Source organism: Hypanus sabinus, chromosome 29, assembly GCF_030144855.1.
Source record: "Hypanus sabinus isolate sHypSab1 chromosome 29, sHypSab1.hap1, whole genome shotgun sequence".
NCBI classification, from domain to species: Eukaryota; Metazoa; Chordata; class Chondrichthyes; order Myliobatiformes; family Dasyatidae; genus Hypanus; species Hypanus sabinus.
The window spans coordinates 26,087,652-26,111,038 of record NC_082734.1 but is presented as its reverse complement, the minus strand read 5'-3'; the positions used below and the strand labels follow the sequence as shown (position 1 = coordinate 26,111,038).

Here is a 23,387-nt window from a genome sequence, read left to right as displayed (position 1 = left end):
CCCAGTCGGGATTCCCCTCCCAAATGGTTGGCATAGACACCCATACCTCCCCAAACCAAAGGGGGATGTCCCTCACTCGGCCCGGACAAAAGCCCCGATTCTGAGGGACCATAGAAATCTCACTTCAGACCCCCGTTACATTGTGCACCGACAATATGAGTTTTGTAGAACTTGTCAAAACACACCAGACTAATTTCACTCAGCTACACGGAAAGGACAAGGCTGCTGACCGACCTTTAAACTCCACCGGCGCTCCCTGTTCAATTGGAAAACATTTCCAGTGCATTCTTCTGGGATTAAGCCCTTCATTCTAAACCACGCTGACTTCTCAGAATAGCCCTGAGCTGCGAGCGAGGCTTACAAGAGAGAAGCTTTTGTATTCCCTATTGTATTGCACACCAAATGTCGAATGGAGCAAAGGGATTATGTCAACCATTCTTGGCCAAGGGAGCATTATGCTCCCAGTGGATGAGCAATCTGATAGGAGTTTTTCAAATGCCCAGCTGTCAATGGAGTAGTGACAGAAGTTTCTTGGTCATTCTTTCATGGGGTTGCTCCAAAATTGTTAGGGTCACAGACAGCTCGCCGGGACTGGGCGACTTGAAAATAAACCAAATGCTTTCTGAAACGCAATCTGACTTTTATATTAAGTCCTAGCTCATTGTATAGTAATGTAACCTTTCAAATGAGGTCAACCTTTCACAAAGACGCTGACATTCTATCCAATGCAACGTGGGTAACGTCACCTTTTCCTGATCAGACTGTGAACCTTCAGCGATACCTCACTATTCTGCGCTCTGTTTGCCTTTTTTAAAAATATTTTTAAATTATTACTTATAGTGACTTTTATGCACTGCTGCAAAACAACAAATTTCACAACGTGTATCTGAGATAATAAAACTGACTGTGATTCTGGGGACTCCGGGTGACACATTGCAGCCCGATCCCACACAAAATGCTGCAGGGATTCAGCAGGTTAGGCAGAATCTATGGAGAAGAATAAGCAGTCGACATTTTAGGACCCAATGTAGAGTCTCGTCCTGAAATGGCGACCGTTTAGTCCTCTCTACAGATGCTGCCTGACTGACTGAGTTCCCGCCGTAGAGTTTTGGCCCGGAATGACATCTTTTTTCCATAGATGTTCTCCAGCACTTTGGGTGTGTTGCTCGGACTTCCAGCATCTGCAGAGTTTCTCTTGTTCGTGACTGAGTTCCTCCAGCATTTTGCATGTGTTGCTTAGGATTCCAGCCTCTGAGAATCTCTTGTGGCTATAGTGGCCTGCTCCAAGGGTTTTGTCACTTGCCTCACTTCTCCTCCCACCCCTCCCAGAACCGCAGTGAACAGAGGTCCCCATTCATGACCAACGGACAGCCTTTACAGTCCCCACCTCTGCCCCCACAAGCACCAGAGACGGACTGTGAGAGGGCTCGCAGGAATCAATTGGCATACGTCTAATGCCACAGTGCATTGACAGTTGCTGAACGAAACATTCCATCTGCTTTTGTGCTCAGCAAGTCCCTGTGTGAAAATCTTCCTTCGAAATTAATGAACACATTGGCTGATTGCTCGTGGATACCTAACCAGCGGCCTGCTATGTACCTGTACCTGGTAGGGGACAAATCATACCCCGGCTCATGCTCATCGACCATTACTGGGTTTTGTCATAGAGCACGAAAACAACCCTTTGGCCCAAAAAGTCCATGCTGACCCACAGCCGCTAATCTCATTTTATTCACCCCCACATTCCCATCGTCTCCTCCCAGATTCTACCCTTCACCCACACATGAGTGACTCTTTACAATGGCCAGTTAACCTACCCTGCTGCACAGCTTTGGAATGTGGGAGGAAAGCACAGCTCACACAATCACAGGGAGACCGTGCAAACTCCACACAGACAGCTCCAGAGGCTGGGATCGAAACAAAACTATTATCAAAGTACATATATGTCACCGAATACACCTCTGAGATTCACTTTCTTGTGGAGTTGAGCTGTAGTCGAAGAGCTTGATGGTTGAGGGGTAGCAATTGTTCCTGAACCTGGTGGTGTGAGTCCTGAGGCTCCTGCACCTTCTTCCTGGTAGCGGCAGCAAGAGAAGAGTACGACCTGGTTGGTGGGTTCCCCAATGATGGGTGATATTTTCCTGCAACAATGCTTTGTGTAGATTTGCTCAATGGTGGGGAGAGCTTTATCCGTGATGGTCTGGACTATATGCACTACCTTTTGTAGGATTTTCCGTTCAAGGGCATTGGCGTTTCCATATAAGGCTGTGATGCAACCAGTCAGTATACTCTCCAGCACACATGTACAGAAGTTTTAGACATTTAGATCAAACCTGGGTCTCTGGAACTGTGAGGAATTGGTTTTAACCACTGCTCCACCGCACCTCCCCAATCCACGTGTTACCCAATGAATCTTGTGCCCTGCATTGATTTGTTCTGAACTAATGCCCAATCACACACAGGACATTTCTAATGCCTGAACTTCAAGAGGATTGTACAAGTCCTGGCAATTGTTAATGAACATAAGTCTTCAGCAGGCAATGCACTAATGTTCAGTTTCTTTGATTGCAGGTAGATTCGAAGCTTCGCCATGTCTGACACTGAAGACGTTGCTGATTATGAGTACGTTCTTGGATTTTTTTTCCCCCTCCTCTATCCACGTTTTCATATTCTGCAATAGAAGGAGGCCACTCAGTCCATTGCGTCTAGGCCAGACTTTCCATTGGTTTCATTCCCAATTAAATCCCCACAAATAGTTTATTCCAACATGCCTAACTACTCTGCCCAAACCTCCTACCACCCAGCTACACTTGGTAATTTACAGAGGGACACAGGAGGAAACAAGAACTCCCAGGAAAACCCATGGGGTCTCAGGAGCATTGTTGAGACTCCGCGGAGCCAGTGCCAGAGGTCAGCGTTGAACCCAAGTCACTAGAGAGGGTTCTTTAACCTGGAATGAGACACAGAGATGACTGACCTGAGGAACAAGCAGTAATTAGCACAGTCTGTTCAGAGCTACACAACTAAGGAGCACATATCCACTAGAATTTGGTGGATTCTGGGAGGCTCTACCACCTGACCTCTTGCTTTAGATTGTTCAGTGTCTTATCCAGGGTCACTGTCTACCTTGCTGGGTCTGCCTCTGGTACTGCACCTGATGGAATTCAGAGGACAAGAGGGGATCTCACAGAAATCTCCTGAACAGGCCTGGATAGAGTGGACACAGAGAGGTTGTTCCCATCAGTGGGGGAGTCTCGGATTTGAGGGCATGGCCTCAGAATAAAGAGGCTTCCCTTTGGATGGGGAGGAATTTCTTTAGCCAGAAAGTGGTAAATCTGTGGAACTCATCGCCACAGGTGGCTGTGGGGGCCAAACCACTGGGTGCATTTAAGGCAGAGATTGACAGGTTGGTGGTTGATAAAGGGGTTAAAGGTTACAGACAGAAGATGGGATTGAAGAAAAATAAATCAACTATGATTGAGTGGTGCAGTAGAGAATCGATGGGTTGAATGGTCTTCATCTGTTCCTTTATCTTACAGTTTTCTGATCAGACCCTGCAGTAAACTTTGGACTCACAACTTAACATCCTTTCAGTCATCTCCAACATAGAGAACAGGCAATGATAATAAAAAAAATTATTAAAATTTACACCAAATGCAGTATGAAGACACTATGTCCTATTTGCTCTGCGCCAATATTGAATACAAATAGCTGCACGTAGAGAAGTTGTTGTCCCCAGTGTATAGGCTGATGGGAGCAGATGGGAATTTGGAGAGGATAATGACACAACTAGTGTAGGTTAGAATTGGCTCATTATTGTCACAGGTACCAAGATTTGTTTTGTATGCCATCCAGACTGATCATTCAAACACAGCTACACGAGACGTTACAAAGAGGAAAGCAATAAAAATAGTCTTAAAGTCATAGAATTTAGACTTAAAAGAGAAGAATGATTGTAATAGATGTAATGGATCTGGTGAGAGCATCACAGAGAGTCTCCACTGACCAGGGCCATTTTAAGGTCAGTGTAGACACAGCAAGACTGATTTTGTACTATGTGGTTATGACTCAGTAAAAAATGTTAATAAACGACAAATTATTTTAATGCCCCCATGGTTTTCTCCAGAGCCACTTAAGGCACTATCTGCGTCTGAGTTGTAACCTGGATTTTCTCAGGCCTAGTCTTCAGGGCTGCCAGTCTTATCGCCAGAGCATTTAAGAATGAAAAATCCAAATAGAAACCTGAGTGTGTTACGGTATTTAACACCCAGGGGCACTTTAACGATGATAGCGGAAAAACGTGAGATTCCCCCCTTGCCGTCCAAGCCGCTCTTCCATCTCCACTCCATCCCCGCCGTTGCCCAACCATAGGCAGCGTCATGGGTGTTAGAACATAGATCACAGAACATTACAGCACAGCACAGGCCATACAGCCCAGGATGTTGTGCCAACTTCTTAACCTACCCTGAGGTCAATCTAACCCTTCAATCCCACATGGCCCTCCATTCTTCTATCATCTAAGAGTTTCCTAAATGCCCCGAATGCATCCTGCTCCACCCCTACCTCTGGAAGTGCGTTTCACACACTTACCACTCTCTGAGTAAAATACCTGTAACATCCTCCCTGTACTTTCCCCCAATCACTTTAAAATTATTCCCATTCGTACCCGCCACTTCGGCCCTGGGAAAGAGTCTCTGGCTCTCCACTCTTCCTGCTTCCCATCATCTCCCAGAATCACAACCCCAACCTTGCCACCGGAGTTCCGTTAAATCAGCCTCTCCTGAAGCTGAGGGGCATCGAAGGACAATATTATACACCGAAGCACGCCGTATGCTCCACACAAGTCTCCTCCTACTCTCCACATCTGTTCCTTTCTCTCATGCAACTGTGGTTTGGGTGAAGCCAAGGTCTACAGCGTGTGGCGCGTGGCCAAGTGGTTAAGTCATTGGACTAGCAATCTGAAGGTCGTGGGTTCGAGCCCCAGCGGAGGCGGTGTGTTATGTCCTTGAACGCACATAGTCCACCCAGCTGAAAATGGGAACCGGCGAAATGGTTGGGGGTTAACCTCGTGATAGACCGGCGTCCTATCTGGTGGGGAGTCCCGTACTCTCAGTCACTTCATGCCACGGAAACCGGCATAAGCACCGGCTTGATGAACCTATAAGGCTCAGGACAGACTTAGACTTTAACTTTAACAAGGTCTACAGCACAGAAACTGGCCCTTCAGCCATCCTGCTTCTGCCTCAGGCACCACTTACACAAACCTAAACCAGCCTGTTTTACTTTTCCCACAATCCCAAACAAATTTAACAAATCCTTTTATTTAGAGGGCTCACCCTGCACAAAATGCAGGAGGATCTCAGCAGGCCAGGCAGCATCCGTGAGTGGGGAACAGCCATTTGATATTTCAGGTCGAGACCCTTCAGCAGGACTGGGAAGAAAGGACGAGGAAGCCAGAATAAGAAGGTGGGAAAGGAGGATAATTTTTGACCAGTCTACAAATAAAACCTGACATTACCTCACACATTCTGTCTGTACGTTAACTGTACTATCAGAAGGTTATTTAAATAAACTGAGTTAAATCCTCCCTGTTAACTCATTAAAACTTTCACAAATTTTAAAATCATGTCTATTAACCAATTTCTCTTTCCTTTTGTCCTCTCTCTGCCAGGGAACAGCAGGAAGGTAAGTGTTGATTCACCCTTTCAATTTTTTACGTGATCAATGTGAAGTTTGTGATTTCTTGTGGAGTTGCAATGCCCGTGAACGTGAGCAAGAATCTGCGGATGAGAGAGATCAGGAATGTGAATAGTTCGTACAGAAGGTGCTCAGCAGGTCAGGCAGCCTCTGTGAAGAGGCAAACATTTCATGCCGCTCTCCTTTCATCAGAGCTGCCAAGTTATTTCAAGAACGGCCCGACCCGGCCGAAGCTCCATCCCAGTCAGGATGATTTGCTCGGTTCTGCCGCACTTTGTTCTGTGTCCTTGGGTACTTGCGTGTGCTCCACAGCATCTCTCTGTCTCTGCTTTGCAAAGTGTCTCCACGCACAGTTAGATGGTCACGGAAAATATTCTCAGGATCCTGCCTCTTGCTGCTATGTGGTTAATACAAAGTTCCTGTTTGTTGTCACAGAAGATGAGCCTGAAGAAGGTACGCTGTTAAGTGGCTGCATTCTCCTCTGTGTGTCTTCGTCCTGGCTCAGGTGATAGACAATCATGTGCCCCCGTCAAACCCTAACCCTGGTGCCAAACCCACTCAACAGGCCTTTTATTGAACTACGCTGCAACTTGTTTACGCTTGGTTCTGTCTGCTAATGTTTGTCCAATTCACTAAACATCAGATTAATTACTTAAGCAACACACACAAAATGCTGAAGGAACTCAGCAGGCCAGGCAGCATATACAGAAAAAAGTACAGTCGACGTTTTAGAGCCGAGACCCGTCGGGTGTGTGTGTGTGTGTGTGTGTGTGTGTGTGTGTGTGTGTGTGTGTGTGTGTGTGTGTGTGTGTGTGTGTGTGTGTGTGTGTGTGTGTGTGTGTGTGTGTGTGTGTGTGTGTGTGTGTGTGTGTGTTTGTGTTTTGCTGGGATTTCCAGCATTCTCTCTTGTTTGCGATTAGATGAACTATTTATACAGTTCGAGTGTCAGAGCAGTGATTGATAGGGTCAGCGATGCCCAAATATTGAGGAAGATAACACAGTCCATTCGACGTACATATGATTATCAACATGAGGCAAACACAATGTTAACACATCTCAATAGGCCACAGTCTCAGAGTTCTGCCTGGGCTTTAGTTTACTTATTTATTTTTTACTTTTTATTTAGAGACGTGACCCACCAGCCCAACAAGCTTGTGCCAGCTTGCATTTACCCTATCTATACCCTTCGTAATTTTGTATACCTCTATCAAATTTCCTCTCGTCCTCCTACACTCGAGGGAATATAGTCCTAACCTATGTAGCCTTTCCTTTCATACTTTTATGTGATTGGATGTCTTCCTGTGCAGCTGCCTACAAGGTTGTGTGTATGCTTGCGTTGTACATGTCTGATGTGTGGCTGTGTTACTTGCTATTTGGTGTTTGTATCGGTGCATCAGTATAATTCTGCCAATCAATGAGCCCGTCACTATGGTGCTCTGTACAAATTCTGAAATCGTTGAAGTACAAGTTAGCTGAGATGGGCACAGCAGAAGGTCAAGGGTTACAGTTCATCTCTGAAGGCCTGAGCATAGGTTAGCACTGCAGAGCAGTACAGAGGGAAAGCTTCACTGTTAATGCCCATGCCACAACCAATCGAGGCCATATCTGCCATCTTCAGTGAAAATAAAACCTGCATGCTCTGTTCTCCAGTAATCTGAAGTGTGTGCTGAATATTTATCTAACAACCTCACTAATTCTGCTTCTCTGTCTTACGGTCCTAAATCTGATTATCAGATGTCCTTTCGGGATCTCGCTGTGTGCACTTGTTGCCACGTTTCCAGCGAGTGCACCATTGACTGTACTAAGTTCCTTGTTGAGTGCAAAGAACTTCAGGCTGTGCTGAGGGGATGTGAACGATGCGAAAGAAAGGCAGGTCTTTCCTACCGTTGCGAAACGGTTTTCACACCCTTCACCATAACTCTCAGTATGCAATCCCCACGCCGCTCCTGCATCCTGACGCAACGGGGATTGATGTTCCGTCTCCCACTAATTCTCTCTCTTTCACTGTGTACGCTTGCCTCGCTTTGCGAAGGGGGACAGCAGTATGGCCAAGAAGGTGAGTCATCTCCTCCGGCAGTCTCTGCCTTTGCATCAAACTGAGCGTCTCAAAGCTAACAGCAAAAAGCTAAGCTGCTATAACTAACTGAGGCCGCGTGTGCATCCATGTTAGTGTCTACAGCTCCTACAGAAAGTTCCGCACGTCGATATCCTCTAGTGTGGGTAGGTATGCATGAATACATCCATTGCTTGTTGATATGTGCAGATGAGTGTCCTGTTTATATCTATATACACTCAGTGGCCACTTTATTAGATACACCTGTATACCTACTCAGTAATGCAAGTATCCAATCAGCCAATCATGTGGCAGTAACTCAATGCATTAAAGCATGCAGACATGGTCCAGAGGTTCAGTTGTTGTTCAGGCCAAACATCAGAATGGGGGAAGAAATGTCATCTAAGTGACTTTGACTGTGGAATGATTGTTGGGGTGGTCTGAGGGTCTCATAATCTGCTGATCTCCTGGGATAAAGGGCTGGAGAAGGGGGAATCTGATAGGAGAGATCAGAAGATATTGGACTAAAGGGAAGGGGGAGGAGCACCAGAGGGAGGTGATGGGCAGGTAAGGAGATAAGGTGAGAGAGGGAAATGGGAATAGGGAATGGTGAAGGAAGGGGGACAGTTACTGGAAGTTAGAGAAATCGATGTTCATGCCATCAGGTTGAAGGCTATGCAGACAGAATTTAAGGAGTTGTCCTCCAACTTGAATGTGGCCTCATCGCAGCAGTAGAGGAGGTCATGGACATGGACTGAGATGGCGGAATGGGAATGGGAAGTAGAACTGAAATTAGAACTGAGCAATCCCACTTTTGATGGTGGACGGAGTGTAGGTGCTCAGCGAAGCGGTCTCCCAATCTACGTTAGGTCTCACTGATATACAGGAGGCCACACCAGGAGCACCAACTGTTTGGAGCCTGAATGAGAGTGAGGGAGGAGGTTTAGGGGCAGGTGTAGCACTTGTTCCACTTGCAAGGATGAGTGACAGGAGGGATGAACGGACAAAGGAATCGCATAAAGAACGATCCCTGTTGAAAGCAGAAAGTGGGCGGAGGGAAAGATGTGCTTGGTGGTGGGATCTCGCTGAGGATGGCGGAAGTTGTTAGGAGGTAGGTGAGAACAAGAGGAACCCTATCCCTGGTGGGGTGGTGGGAGGGTTGGGTGACGGTAGACATGCGCAAAACAGATTTGCATTTTTAACCTGTTCTACCGGGCTTAGTAGCTAAGCCACATGTGAAGGCCAGGAGCTGAACTTGGTTGTCCGGTATTTGAAGTGAACACCACTGGGAGCAATGGGAGCTTATCCCCACTACCACCCCCAGCTATAACAACCTAAAGGATACCTCACAGCATGAAATCACCTGAGATTTTGATGATTTACAGGCTGCAATAACTGGAAGTTATTTCAGTAATGAGTATGGTTAGTTATGCACCATTAAATAAAGATCGGCTGCAGTCATTTGTCTGCCTCACTGAGGAGCTCCACAATGGAAGGAGTGTGTCGCATGGTCCTGAGGGAGTGAAGATTGGATGGTGATAAGCCCAGACAGAGTATGGGATGCCAGTGGTACAAGGCAGTCCAAGCACTAAATCCTGGCCTAGGCTTCCAGTCAACGCTGAGGGAATGCCATCCAGTCGGAGGTGCTATCCAGCTGATTAAGTGTTCAAACAAGGCTCCCATGCACATAAAAGATTTCTTGGCATTATTCTTAGCAGAGGGCACAGCCTCAGAATGGAAGGGCGACCCTTTAGAACAGAGATGAGGAGGATCTTCTTTAGCCAGAGTGTAGTGAATCTGTGGAATTCATTGCCACAGACCAAGTCATTTGGTATATTGAAAGCAGAGGTTGATCGGTTCTTGACTAGTAGGGTGTTAATGGTAACGGGATGAAGGGAGGAGAATGTGGTTGAGAGAGATAATGTATCAGCCATGATGGAATGGCAGAGCAGGTTTGATAGGCTGATTGGCCTAATTCTGCTCCTAAGTCTTACGGTCATAAAAGCAGATGATATTGTCAATATTTAGCTAACAAGTGACACTGGTTGAATACACCACCACAGTCCTCTCCAAGTCACAGTGAGCTGCTAAGTAAAACTGGCTTCATTGAAAACAAAGGGTAGATGTTTGTCTGACTGGAGTTCTGGTGCCCCATGCAGTTCCACAGGGTTCGACGATGGGCCCTCTGTTGTTCATAATACTGTAACGATGATTAGTTAGTTCTCATGTTACGTGGAATCTGGTGGAGTTGTGGATATTGAAGAAACTGGTCAAAGGATGGAGCAGAATATAGAAACATTGGAAATTTGGGCAGAGATATGGAGTTTAATCTGGATGGGTATGAAGTGTTCCATTTTGGAAGGTTAAAGGTCAAAGAAATTATTGAGTGAATGGCACACCTTCACACTGATGTACAGAGGGACCTCGGGGTGCAGATCCAGGTGGCAGAACAGTGAGTAGGATTCATTACTTTCTCACCATCCCTCAGTGTTATTTACTTTAGATGTAAAATGCCTTTCAGTCGTTGCCCGACTACTCCTGGCCCAGTACCTACTCTGAGTAATCTAGGCTGATTTCAGAAAATTTCAAAGCAGTGTCTACTGAGAAAAGTTTGTTAATATTTCCAGTTCTGCCATCCATTGACCTCCACCGCTACTCGATACAGATCATTCTGATGCACCTAACATATCAGCTCGATGAGCCACAGTCTCCCAATTCCAGTCAATCCTGACCTCCGTTCCTAGGTTCTCCCTATGATGATGCCATTCCCTGTGCACTCCAATTTCCTCTTACATCCCAACAACGTGTGGCTTGGCAGATTCGCTGCCCACGGTAAACGGCCCCTTGAGGGTCAAATCGAGGTTGTGTTTGTGGGATAGTCTGGGGTTGGTGGAAGTGGTTAGTGTGGACTTGGGGTAGTTTACAACGTGCATGCTCTGATACACTAGGGAAAGTGCAATGGTCAACGGCACCAATTCAATGAAATGCCTACTTGTTAAGGTCCATTTAAACTATAGGAATTGGGCAGGCCTCTGTTTCAGTTCATAGATGGGCTATGAAGAAAGAACAAGGGGAGTGATGGGATTGTTCTACATTCAAAGTCAAAGTTCAAAGCTCTAAGTAAATTTATTATCAAAGTACGTACACTGTGGGTCGCCATACGCTATCCTGAGATTCATCTTCTTGCAGGAAAACTAACAAATACAATAAATAACAAACACAGGCAAACAGCCAATGTGGAAGAAAAGACAAATAATTTTTAAAAGGTAAATAAATAATCAGGATCAGGTTTAATATCACTGACATATGTCGTGAAATTAGTAATGTGACAGCAGCACAGTGCAATGCATAACAATAAAAACTGTAAATTACAGTAAGAACGTTATATATAAAATGATCAAATACGTAGTGCAAAAATAGAAATGCTGAAAGCATGAGTTGTTGAGTCCTTGAAAGTGAGTCTGTAGGTTGTGGAATAATTCAGTGTTGAGGTGAATGAAGTTATCCACGTTGCTTCAGGAGCCTGATGGGTTAGAATTCTTTCCTTACTTGAAGCAATAGAGAGGGCCAAACCATAGGGCAGCCACCCCCCACCTCACCACCACCACCACCAGCAGCTTAAAACTTGTGCAAGTAATGGACTACTTGTATCCCGGGGGAAGTGTTGCCACACCACGGCTGGGCCAGGGTGAGGCATTGAAGGGAACTTGCAAACTGCGCTGAGATGGTGGGTGAAGCCAGCATCAAGTTCCCTGTAATGAAATCACCCACCAGTTCCATTCAGAATGGATGAGGTACAAATCAAATTTAATTCAGCCCTCTCTGCTTTGAGTTTCAGAACCAGATGATTCTAAGTTTTTAAGTTTTATGCTCTGTGTTGATTTCTGCTTGCACTGATTATTGTCACGTAGGAAATGTCTGGTCATTAGTCGCCTCCTGAAGTGTTTTACTGATGTGCGTTTATAGCAGCTTCTTTCAGGAATCTCCCCCGAGGTTTGATTCCGTGGGAATCGACAGCTCATTAGACCCTTGTCAAGGGCTCATCATTATCTGTTGGTACCGCCGTTGAGAGTTGATGTTGGCACGTAGAGAGGGCATATTTAAATCCGAAGCACAAACTTGTTCACACAACGTGGCAAAGCTCATCTAACGGTTGGCTGAATTCATTGAGCAGGAGCAGGTGGCTGAGGAGATGACCAGGCTATCATGTCTGGCCTTCATTTCGCTGTCTGCACTGTGGCTACATTCTGACGGACTGGCTGGGCTCACCATCCAGGTCAAGGGCAAGTTCAAACAGCTTCTACTGACTGCTTATTCTACCATCATTTAATCGCATGTCTCCAGGTCATGGGGGGGGGGGGGCGGGGGGGCAATGACAAGCTGAAGAAGACATCTGCATGTACTGGAATATATTGTATATGCATGTGCATGTGTGTGTATATGTCTGTGTGTGAGTGTGTGTGTGTCTGCACGTGTATGTGGCTCTGTGTGTGTGTGTGAATGTGATAACACACACCACATTTGACAGATGGAATCTGTACGTAAACATTCCACATCGTATGGATCAGAGAGATCTTGGGGTCCTAGAGAGATCTAGGACACTCAAAGCTGCTGTGCAGGTTGACAATGTTGTTAAGAAGGTGGATGGTGTGTTGGCATTCATCAACCATGGGAGCCGTGAGGTAATGCTACAGCTATACAAGACCTTGGTCAGACTCCACTTGGAGTACTGTGTTCAGTTCTGGTCGCCTCACTACAGGAAGGATGTGGAAGCCATAGAAAGGGTGCAGAGGAGATTTACAATGATGTTGCCTGGATTGGGGAGCATACCTTATGAGAATAGGTTGAGTGAACTTGACCTTTTCTCCTTGGAGTGACAGAGGATGAGAAATGACCTGATAGAGGTGTATAAGATAATGAGAGGCATTGATCGCGTGGATAGTCAGAGGCATTTTCCCAAGGCTGAAATGATAACACAAGGGGGGATAGTTTTAAGATGCTTGAAAGTAGGTACCAAGGGAATGGCAGATGTAGGTTTTTCACACAGAGAGTGGTGGGTGCGTGGAATGTACTGCCAGTGACGGTGTTAGAGATGGATACAATAGGATCTTTTAAGAGACTCTTTTATATATATATATACATGGAGCTTAGAAAAATAGAGGGCCATGCGGTAGGGTAATTCTAGGCAGCTTTTAGAGTAGGTTACATTGTCGGCACAACATTGTGGGCCAAAGGGCCTGTAATGTGCTGTAGATTTCTATGTTCTATGTTCACATTGCCAAAACTGAGAAGTAGCCTGGCCACTCCAGTGTCTAGGTATTCCTGTGGGACAGTAAACATATTTTGGGTGATTGTGACACACTCTCCCTGGCCCAGTAAGCACAACTGCTCTTCCACAGAAGGAACTGGCCTTCAGAACCAAAGTATCCCACTGTCTAAGCAATACCAGCATTTGCTGTGACAATTTTTATTCCAGAATGTCAGTGTATTTTTAAGCTGTTAATCATTTATTAGTTGCTTCTGACACAAGTATATGCTATTAATCGATGGCCAGGGAGTGCCTGAGCCCACACTGTCAGGACTAACAGCCTCGTAGCTGAACACATGTTCTTTCTGTAGTGTGCTTTGCAGCTGTGTGAGACGTTCTAACTTCTGTTCTGCTTCCACCCATTCAGAAGAGGACTATCTGGAGCAAGAGGAACAAGGTAGATGGAGCTGGTCACTTCTTGGATTTAGAGATTATTTTTAACCACTCACTCCCTGTATTAGCGGCCACACCAGCATTTATTGTCCATCCATAGTTGACAGAACTGAGAAAGCAGTGAGGTGTCAATGATCTTGATGGTTCCAGGGTCACACAGGAAATTCAGGATAAAGACGGCAAATTTCCTTCCCCAAAGGGCATTAGAGAAGATGGGTTTTCTCAATGTCCACCAATACAGTCATTGCTATGGTTTTAATCCAGCCTATGCAGGCTGTTCAGCCCATTCTACCTCTGCTAACCCATTTGGAACTGTTCCACTTGCGAGCTGGTGCCAAAAATGTTTCCCTTCATTTCTTTACCAAATTTCCTTCTGTGTTTAGTAATGATTCATTTTCTGTCACTTTTTTTCTTTGTCACAGCAATTAAATTTACAAAAGAGCAAAATCCCTTGAGATTACAAATTTTCTGTCACTTTTAAACTATTACCATTCAGTCTGTCACAGGACACTCTCTCGTTGCTTTCTCAAACAATTCTATCTTTTCTCCATTAAACTTTCTCTCTTCATTTTCTCATGTTTTTATATTTCCTCACAACATAGGCCATTCTACCCATCGAGTCTACCTCAGCACAATCCAATCAGTTCCATTCTACGTATCTCCCTGCAACCTAGTCAATGTCTCTAGTTGCCCCACCACTCACCTACACTAGCAGTAATTTACTATGGCCAGTAAAGACCATAAGATTATCGCACCATTCAGCCCATTGAGTGTGCTCTGCCATTCCATTATGGCTGACTTACTATCCCTCTCAAACCCCTTCTCCTGCCTTCTCCCTGTAACTATTGAAGCCCTTACTAATCAAGAGCCTTTCAATCTCTTCTTTAAATATACCCAATGACTTGGCCTCCACAGCTGTCCAATGAATTCCCCAGATTCTCCACTATTTGGCTAAAGAAATTCCTGCTAAAGGTACGTCCTACTATTCTGAGGTGGTGCCTAGGCTCCCACACTGTAAGAAACATCCTCTCCACATCCACTTCAGTATTCAATAAGTCTCAGTGAGATTCCCACCCCAACCCATTCCTCTGAAGTCCGGGGAGTCCAGAGCCATCAAGTGCTCCTCATATGTTAACCCTTTCATTCCCGGGATAATTCTTGTGAACGTCCTCTGGACACTCTCTACTTACCCCGTCAACCCACCTGCATGTCATTGGGATGAGAGACAAGACACAGGGAGAATGCGCAAACTCTACACAGACAGTGGCTGAAGTGTCAATTCCTGCACAGCTCTGAGGAGAAAAACTCTACCTCTGCAGACCTCCCACCACTGCAGTGGGAACAATGCTTCCAATCGTCAACTGAACCCATGGAAACACACACACAACTCGCCATATCCAGGTTTACTTATCGAAACATCGGGTCCGGGTGGCGGAGTGGAGATACGTCTCTACCAAAGGAGGCAAGCACTCCTTCCCTCTGCTAGCCTGCAGGTCACCCTTGAGCAAGTTGTAGCACCTTTTTTGCCCCAAACCGCCCCCCCCCCCCCATCATGGTCACACAAAGCCATGGGAGAGGTGGCGGATGGTTGTATAAGCAACTGGTGCATATCACAAGTCCTGGTTATGTGACCACTGGCGCCAGGCAGTTAATCTCTGAACAGTATTGATAACGGCTGGGGCCACCCGTCTTCTAAAGACTCTGTCCAGAAGAAGACAATGGCACAACACTTACAGTCACAGCCATTGACCATGATTGCCTATGTCATACATCACATGAATGAACAAACATCAAAACGAGCAGGGAAATGCATCATTTGCATTAGCAACCAGTACGTGCTGGGGGCAGCCCCCAGCTGTCGCCACACATTCAGGTGTCAATGTGGCACGCCCACAGTGCTCAGCAGAACACAAACAGCAATGACAACAACAGCAAAACAAGCCCTTTCCTACCCACCCTCTCATACACACAGACAGGCCTCCAACTCCAGGATAGGTTGCCTCCGGACCTCCAGTCCTTTACCCTGGACACTAAACCACACAGAAATCTGCTTAGGCCGCGAGTCAATGTTTCTGCACAGGAATTGTGACCAATTTAGATTATTTAAAATTCCTATATACTCTTGGAATATTTATCACTGTAATGTACTAATCTGAGCGGCAGTTCTACAACTTATTTGTAGGGAAATCACATTCCATCCTCCGTTCAGGAATTTGTTTCCAAACTATTCCGGCCAGCATTGATGTGCATTTGCCATCTGCTGTCCATGTTTGTGGAAGGCTGCAGTGTGTGTGTGTGTGTGTGTGTGTGTGTGTGTGTGTGTGTGTGTGTGTGTGTGTGTGTGTGTGTGTGTGTGTGTGTGTGTGTGTGTGTGTGTGTGTGTGTGTGTGTTTATAAACTCCTTCTCACCATTATCTACCTTCAGCCCTCACCCCTACTCCACCCCACTGATTTATGACCATCCTTCCCTACCCAGGTATTCCCCCCATGTCTGTGGATAACACTAGCTTTCGTGTAATTACAGTTATTGTTTATAATCCTTTTTTTCCCAAAAGAATTGTTCTACGTTATAAAGAGGAACACAGCAGATATTGAAGCAGATTCCAACAAGGTGATTGGGTCCATTATTCCAGAGACTGGGTCTTTTATTCCTGTGATTTGGGCTATTATTCCAGTGATTGGGTTTTTTATTCCAGTGTTTGGTGATTATTCCAATCATTGGGGCTATTATTCTAATGGTTAGGGGATTATTCCAGTGATTGGAACTACTAATCCAGTGATTGGGGGATTATTCCAGTGACTGTAGGATTATTTCAGTGATTTGGGCCATTATTCCTACGCCTGGAGTCAGGTTGCATTAACCATTACAACTGTGGGGCCACTTTTGTCCCCCACCTTGTCCCCGACCCCTGCACTGCTGGGTAGTGAACACTACCACTCAGTGCAGGGGAACAATTATGAGACTATCACTTTCCTGCTTCGGGATTTTTAGCTGATGCAACTTCCAACCATATACTCCACATATCCCTTGTTTCATAATTCTTTTATCACTTTCTGCCACGGTATCTTGTTGGAACTGTTTCAATATCCACTGTAGCTCTCTTTGTAGCTATAAATTGGCTCAGTTGGTCAATACTTGGGTTGTAAGCACAAGCAGATAAAGAGATGTGTATTCTTTGGGGTTTAGAAAGCTGAGGTCAAATCTTCTTGAAACAGAAGGTCGTTGGAGGGCAGGGAGTGAATGTTGAGATGTTTCTAGCTGTGGGAAAGTCTCACATGAAGAGACAAGGTGAGGGGATAGAAATTTAAAACTGAGGTGCTTAGGGACCTTCTCACAAAGCGTGGTGAAACGCTGGAATTTTCAGCCCTTGGAGGGTTGTCTAGACTGGATCATTTGGGAATATTTAGAGAGAAAGTGGATACATTTTTGAAAAAAAATCAGGATTTTTTTTCCTGAGGGGAAATGTAGCTGGGGCACATTAGCCGTGATCATAGTGAATGGGGAAGGGGGTAGTTTGATGGGCCAACAGCTCAAATGCTCTTGTCTTTATGTTAATAGACCATTGACCTTTACCAATTGGTGATGCACCCTTGGCTTATTATGTGAAATACTGCCACTTCCACCAACTGACCAGAAATCAGGAACCATGAACATGTGGGTTTGTAGGGAAGGAAATGTCTCCTACTCCATCTCTCCAAATCCACGGGTTCAGCATCCCATGGATTCATCCTTCAGTGTCTTTCAACAAGTGTCTGACACCCAGAATCTGGAAATGCCCACCATAAAACCTCCCACATCGACCATGCTCCACTGCTCCCGCTGCCTCTTGCTTGGCGTTAGACTATAAAATGCTCTTGGCCATTGTGCTATGCTGAGGCTGCTCCGTGCTCCCAAGATGTTCTTGTGACAGCGTGGCATGCGTTGTGTTATGAGGTAGTCAGCTTCACCTCCTGTTGTTTGGCTGCATACTGGGAGTCAGGGATAAGGCTGTGAATGTCATACGCACATTCCACAGACCCACAAACAGTCCTTTGGGGAAGGGTCCAAACTCAGCTCCCTCAGTGTTCAAGGAACTCACCTGAGTCTCACAAGGCTATGAATAGAAAGAGTTTGCTTGTATCTGTAGAGAGAAATCTATGGAAGTACATTGAAAAGTAAAGGGAGATGAGCTGGTTGAACCATTGGCTGTACACCAGTGGTGAACAAGAAACTAATGAACAACTTCTTTTGGAGTCAAAGCTGTATTAATCGTTTCCCTTTTCCCCCCTCACTCTTTCAACTTCCATCCCTTCTGCTCCCTCCCATTTCTCATCCTTGGCTGTCTCCGTCATTGGACTGTATGTCAGCTCAACAAGGTAAGTGGTCCGTGACAGTGTCAGAGTAGAAAGCCACCTAGCCCATTGAGTCGATGCTGCCTATGAAGCAAACTATTCAGTCCCATTTCCCTGCTATATCCCCGCTGACCAGAGAACTGTTCTGCAATTCAAGATTTACACTTATTTATCATGTGAACCTTGAAACAGACAGTAAAATGCATCATTTACGTGAACAACAATGCGCTGGGGGCAGCCCATAAGCGTTGCCACACATCCCAGCGCCAGCCAAGCATGCCCACAACGTTCAGAAGAACAATGCCGAACACATCAAGCAACAACTGTTTTTTTATAGAGTCATGGAGTAATACAGCAAGAAAATATCTGGTCCATGCTGACCACCGCATCCTCCCTACTAGTCCCAGTTGCCCGTGTTTGGCCCATGATTCTCCAAGCCTCTCCCCTCCTCTCCCATCCAGATGCCTCTTAAACTTTGCAATTGTACCAACCTTGACCACTTCCTCTGGCAGCTCACTCTAGGTCCTCAGTAACCTCTGTGTAAAAAAAGTCTCCTTTATCCAACTGCCTCCAATTCCCCTTTAAAAGCACTGATTCACTTCCCACTCCACTTGTGGGTGGTGAGTTCTGGTTGGGAAACACTCTTTGCATAGCAAAACTTCTTCAATCCACCTGCAGCTCCTGTTTCAGCTAAGCAAGTGGCCCCTTATAATTAGGAATATCACAGAAATAATCACAAAGTGGGAAATAATCTTGGAATAAAGTGATGTCCAGGGTGGGGGAGCTGAACTATGCGACAGGTGCGCGGTGAGAACTGGAGCTGAAGTGGGTCTGGGTTAGAGTCTGGACTGTGAGTCATGTTTCTGGCTGGCATCTGGGACAGCAGGCTGAAGAATAAAGGTACGGTCCGGAGTAGGGGTAGGTTTCCCACCATGTCCGGAGTGCTTGCATATTTTCTATTCTCTTTACATTCACTGGGTCCACCTGCTGTAAACCGTATTATGCTTCTGAGGTTCGTGTAATCGAAGTGTGTTTGGGATTTAACATCCTGGAAATTCAATTGTCCATCATCTGCAAAGTCCTGATGACGCCAGATTATCAGATTTCACTCCACCTGAAAAGAAATTTTTAAAAAACGAAAAAACAAGAAATGAAAAGGGCTGCATGGTAGCACAGCAGTTAGTGTGACGCTATTACACCACCAGTGACCCACGTTCAATCCCGCCGCTGTCTGTGAGGAGTTTGTACATGGATGCATCACACATCGAAAAGACATAGGATAACTGTTCACATGGGCGTAATCGGGTGGCGGGGATCACCGTGCTGTACCGCTAAGTTTAAAAATAATAATAATCCAGATTGTTCAAGATGGCAAGACAAGTTGGAAAGCAGTTAAAAAGTGATGGGACCCAGGCCTCTATAAGCGTAGGGCGACAGGCAAGAAAATCATGAAGATCTTGTACAAAGGCTGGGTTGCTCAGAATATCGTGCCCAGTTCTTGGCATCACATCCTGAAGAAGGTGCAGAATGGAGTTCCCAAAATAAACTCCAGGATGATAAAGTTCTGTCGTGCGGGTCCACAGCAGCTTGGAGGTGTTCTCCTCGGGGTGTGAAAAGGCATTGAAGAGCACAGAGGAATAATGAGTATTTGTCCCCAGGGCAGAAGCAGCAGGCATCCTGTCAGATTTCTTCTTCAGAGCTTTTGTGTGTGTTCTACCTCCCACCTCCCAGCTGCTCATTTCACTCCCCTCTCCCCCATCTTCTTCCTCACTTGGTCTCACCTATCACCTTCCAGTGAGTACTCCTTACCCTCTTACCCTCCCCCTCCACCTTCTTATTCAGGTTTCTTCACCCTTCCTTTCCAGTCCTGATGAAGGGTCTCAGCCAAAACATCGACTGTTTATTCCTTTCCTTAGATGCTGCCTGACCAGCCGAGCTCCCCCAGCATCTTGTATTTATATTGATGCCTTATTGAGAGTAACAATGCTCATTACCCCCTTCCCCTAACTGCCCCTCACTGAAGAGGAAGCCCAGAATGCACCATACTGGCAGGTCAGCGACTGGGTAAGACAGGACGATTTCTTTCTGGGAATTCAGCAGATTCCTTCGATGGGTTTTCTCAACAACACACTGGTTCCAGAGTTAACATTACTATTGTTATGCAAACCAGTTCTATTCCAGAATTAATCATATTGGACTTTTTAATGCCCAAACTGCTGTGGTGGGATTTGAACTCTCGACTCTGCAACATTGGTCTAGAACTCTGTCTACTGATCTGGAAATATAAACATTCATTCTATGGGAGTGTCAGTCACTACTACATTCCCACTGTGGTCTCAGTGTGGCCCCCACGGCCGACTGTTATACCAGTGGTAGTTTAGTGATCCTCTGATTCCAGCTCATGCAAAACGGAAAATAAGCAGTCAATGTTTTGGGCCGAGACCCTTCATCAGGACTGGAAAAGAAGAAGGGAGCTGCCAGAAGAAGAAGGTGAAGGGGGGTGGGGAAAGGTGAGGCCAGGTGAGGGGGAAGGTAGGTGGGGGTTAAATCGGATGGGATTTAAGGTCGCATGCCTCTTGCTCTTGGGTTTACACGCTGGAGCTTTGTAACCTTGACATTCCTACTTTGATTGAGGTCCTTGTCATGCTTTGAACACAATTTTATTTTTTAAACATAATTTATGTCATTCTCTGCAAAAATTAACATTTCTTCTCTTTCTCTTCGGTCCACAGAAGAGGAGCGGCCCAGACCCAAGTAAGGACCTTCAGTTAACCGTTTGCATACCTGCCGACCTTCTCTGTGAGAAGCTTTGGTTTGAAATCAACCTTAGGATATGTGTACCAGATACAATTTTCCATTCTAGTCAATAATAAAAAAATGAGAAAATACCCCTAAAAACTTAACTCAATGGTTACAATGTAACCAAGAAATTATATTTTTATTCACTTAAGAATATCAGAAGCACAATGTTTGATACTTACAGTACATTAATATTTTTACCATGAATGAAAGAAGTTTCAGAGATGAGTGTTTATGAAGACACAAATATTAACATAATTCTCCCAGCCAATAGTCTGTGCAGGTTAAATATTGATTGTTACTGATTTTATCTCAGAGTTGATTGATTGATGGTTTGGTTGACAGTCATATCCAACGATGACAGAAGAAACTTGCATAGGAGAGATTTTAAAGTGGGAAAGCCATTGTGTCGGGGCAGTTTCACTCTCTCGACTTCAGAAGTCTGTACCCAACGGTACGAGCAGTCATCTTAACTGGGGTCTTCCTTGCTTGCACTAGATGACCATGACTTCTTCTATATCTTGTTATGCTTTTCACTCTCCATGAAGCGTTGCAGAACCACCTTCTTGGCCATTGGATCTCACCGTTCATCTCGTTCAGCTAGAGCTGAATTTGCGTGCTAGGACAGGCTTATCCGTATTTCACTGGGGTATGAGGCCTGCCAGTTTACCTCACCTGGTTTAGCCTGCCTGTTGAAGCAGTGCACTGGGGTGTGGCCGCGGTTGCATGCAGATTAGAGGATATTTGGCAGGTATACATAAGCCTGATTCTGTTCAGTGCCAGTTAGTGGTCACAAACATACGAAAAACCTAACCTACCCACAGGCCAGTGTTACAGAAAATGGTTCACTGTGGTGGCTGTCCCAAAGGTGATGCTCTCCCCTTTGTCTCTTACAGGTTGGTTGTTCCTCAGATTTCCATTCCCAAAATCCCAGATGGAGAGAGGGTTGACTTCGATGTACGTTCTCCCTGGTAATCCTGACTGCTCCGTCCCACCATCTCACTGTGCATTTCGATGCTTCGATGTGCAGTGAGAAGTAAGGCTAATCTTTCGAGATGTGTGAGGTGATGGGTTTGGGCAAGGGCAAATGGAGCAAAGGCATACACAGAGCAAAGGGAAGTGCGGAGGGCCATAAGATCTGGGTGCATGTCCACAGGCTCCTGAGAGTTCTGGGACAAGGGGATAAAACAGTGAAGAAATCTGACCTTCACTGACTGAGGCACTGAAAACTGGAACTATAATTAATCGAGGCATTGAGTTCAAAAGTCGCAACTTTATAAAACTCTGGTTAGGCTGCATCTGGAGTATTGCATACAGTTCTGGTTGCTCCCTCCCCTATACGAAGGTGATGAGACTTTGGAGAGGGTGCAGAAGAGGTTTACCAGGATGCTGCCTGGATTAGAGGGCAAGTTCCTTAACGAGATGTTGGACAAACGTGGGTTGCTTTCCTCGGAGCAGGAGAGGCTGAGGATAGAGTTTTATAAGATTATGAAAGGCGTAGAGTGAGCATCTTTTTTTCCCAGGGTTGAAATATCTAATACCAGGGGGCATGCATTTAAGGTGAGAGGGGGGTAATGTCAAAGGAGTTGCGAGGAGCAAGTATTTTTACACAGGGAGTAGAGGGTGCCTGGGGTGGTGACAGAGACAGATACATCAGGGACTTTTAAGAGCCATTTAGACAGGCACATGAACATGAGGGATATGGATATTGTCAAGCTGAAGAGTTTAGTTTATTTGATTGTTTGATTACTGATTTAATTGGTTCAGCACAACATTGTGGGCTGAAGGGCCTGTTACTGTGCTGTACTGTTTCATGTTCAATAAAAGAACAGTGGTTAGGTCGAAGCTAAACTACTATACACAGTACTCCACCCACCTTTTTATTCTGGCATCTTCCCCCTTCCTTTCCAGTCCCGGTGAAGGCCTAAAACATCGAGAGTTTATTCATTTCCATAGATACTGCCTGTCCTGCTGAGTTCCTCCAGCAGTTTCTGTGTGTTGGTAGGGATAAAAGGGCTGGCTTTGAACTGGGAGGATGTGGGTAGTGTGGACACCAGCTGTTCACAATCTATAATCAATGACCTGGATGAAGAAATTAAACATAATCTGCTGGAGGGCCTCAGCAGGTCCTGACCATGGGGGTTTTAAAGGGGCCATAAGTTCAAGGTAATTACTGATAAATAGGGAAAGGAATGTCCTTGGAAATCTCAACTCAGAGAGGATGGTTCGAATGCGGGATGTGTTACCACGAGGAGCAGGGCAGGTACATTTAGGGAAGCCAGTGAAATAGGGAATAAAGGAGGGAGGGTACCATGGAGGAGACTGATGTGAACACTGACATGGAGGCTGAATGGCCTGCTTCTATCCTATTAACTGCAGGAAGTTTGCCTTTGCTGCAGGAGGGGTCCAGAGGGAGACCAGTTTCTCCACCAGGCACACGCTGATAGGTGGATGGATGGGTGCCATCTTGCCGAAATAGCCACAAAACGTCACAGAGGAGGGAGTGGATGGGTTGATAGGATTGCCCTTTGAGAGCTAGCACAGACCTGACTGGCCGAATGGCCTCGCTCAGAGTCAAGTCAAAGGCGAGGAAGATCCACCGCAGTTGCTTTCAGATGAGTGCTGATTCACCAACTTATCTCGGCTCTCCTGCTCCCCTCACCACCACATCTCCCTGTCCGTTGCAGGACATCCATCGCAAGCGCATGGAGAAGGACCTGCTGGAACTGCAGACTCTGATCGAAGCCCATTTCGAACAGCGGAAGAAGGAGGAAGAGGAACTGATCTGCCTGAAGGAGAGGATTG

At 45.8% G+C, this 23,387-nt stretch overlaps 1 protein-coding gene across 2 annotated transcripts in view; it reads left to right on the top strand.

The window, feature by feature from the left end:
- Positions 1-6,130: 6,130 nt before the first annotated feature.
- The window catches only part of tnnt1 (troponin T type 1 (skeletal, slow)), a 39,403-nt gene continuing 22,146 nt past the window's right edge, over positions 6,131-23,387 (top strand). The window contains exons 1-4 of one of the 2 annotated variants that reach the window (XM_059953235.1): positions 6,131-6,150; positions 20,516-20,582; positions 21,479-21,539; positions 23,270-23,386. In XM_059953235.1, the coding sequence (XP_059809218.1) occupies positions 23,288-23,386 (99 nt within the window). In that variant the 5' untranslated portion in view covers positions 6,131-6,150; positions 20,516-20,582; positions 21,479-21,539; positions 23,270-23,287. Of the gene's footprint in view, positions 6,151-17,642; positions 17,808-20,515; positions 20,583-21,478; positions 21,540-23,269; position 23,387 lie in introns of those variants that run through there. The other variant, XM_059953234.1, reaches the window with a different exon arrangement.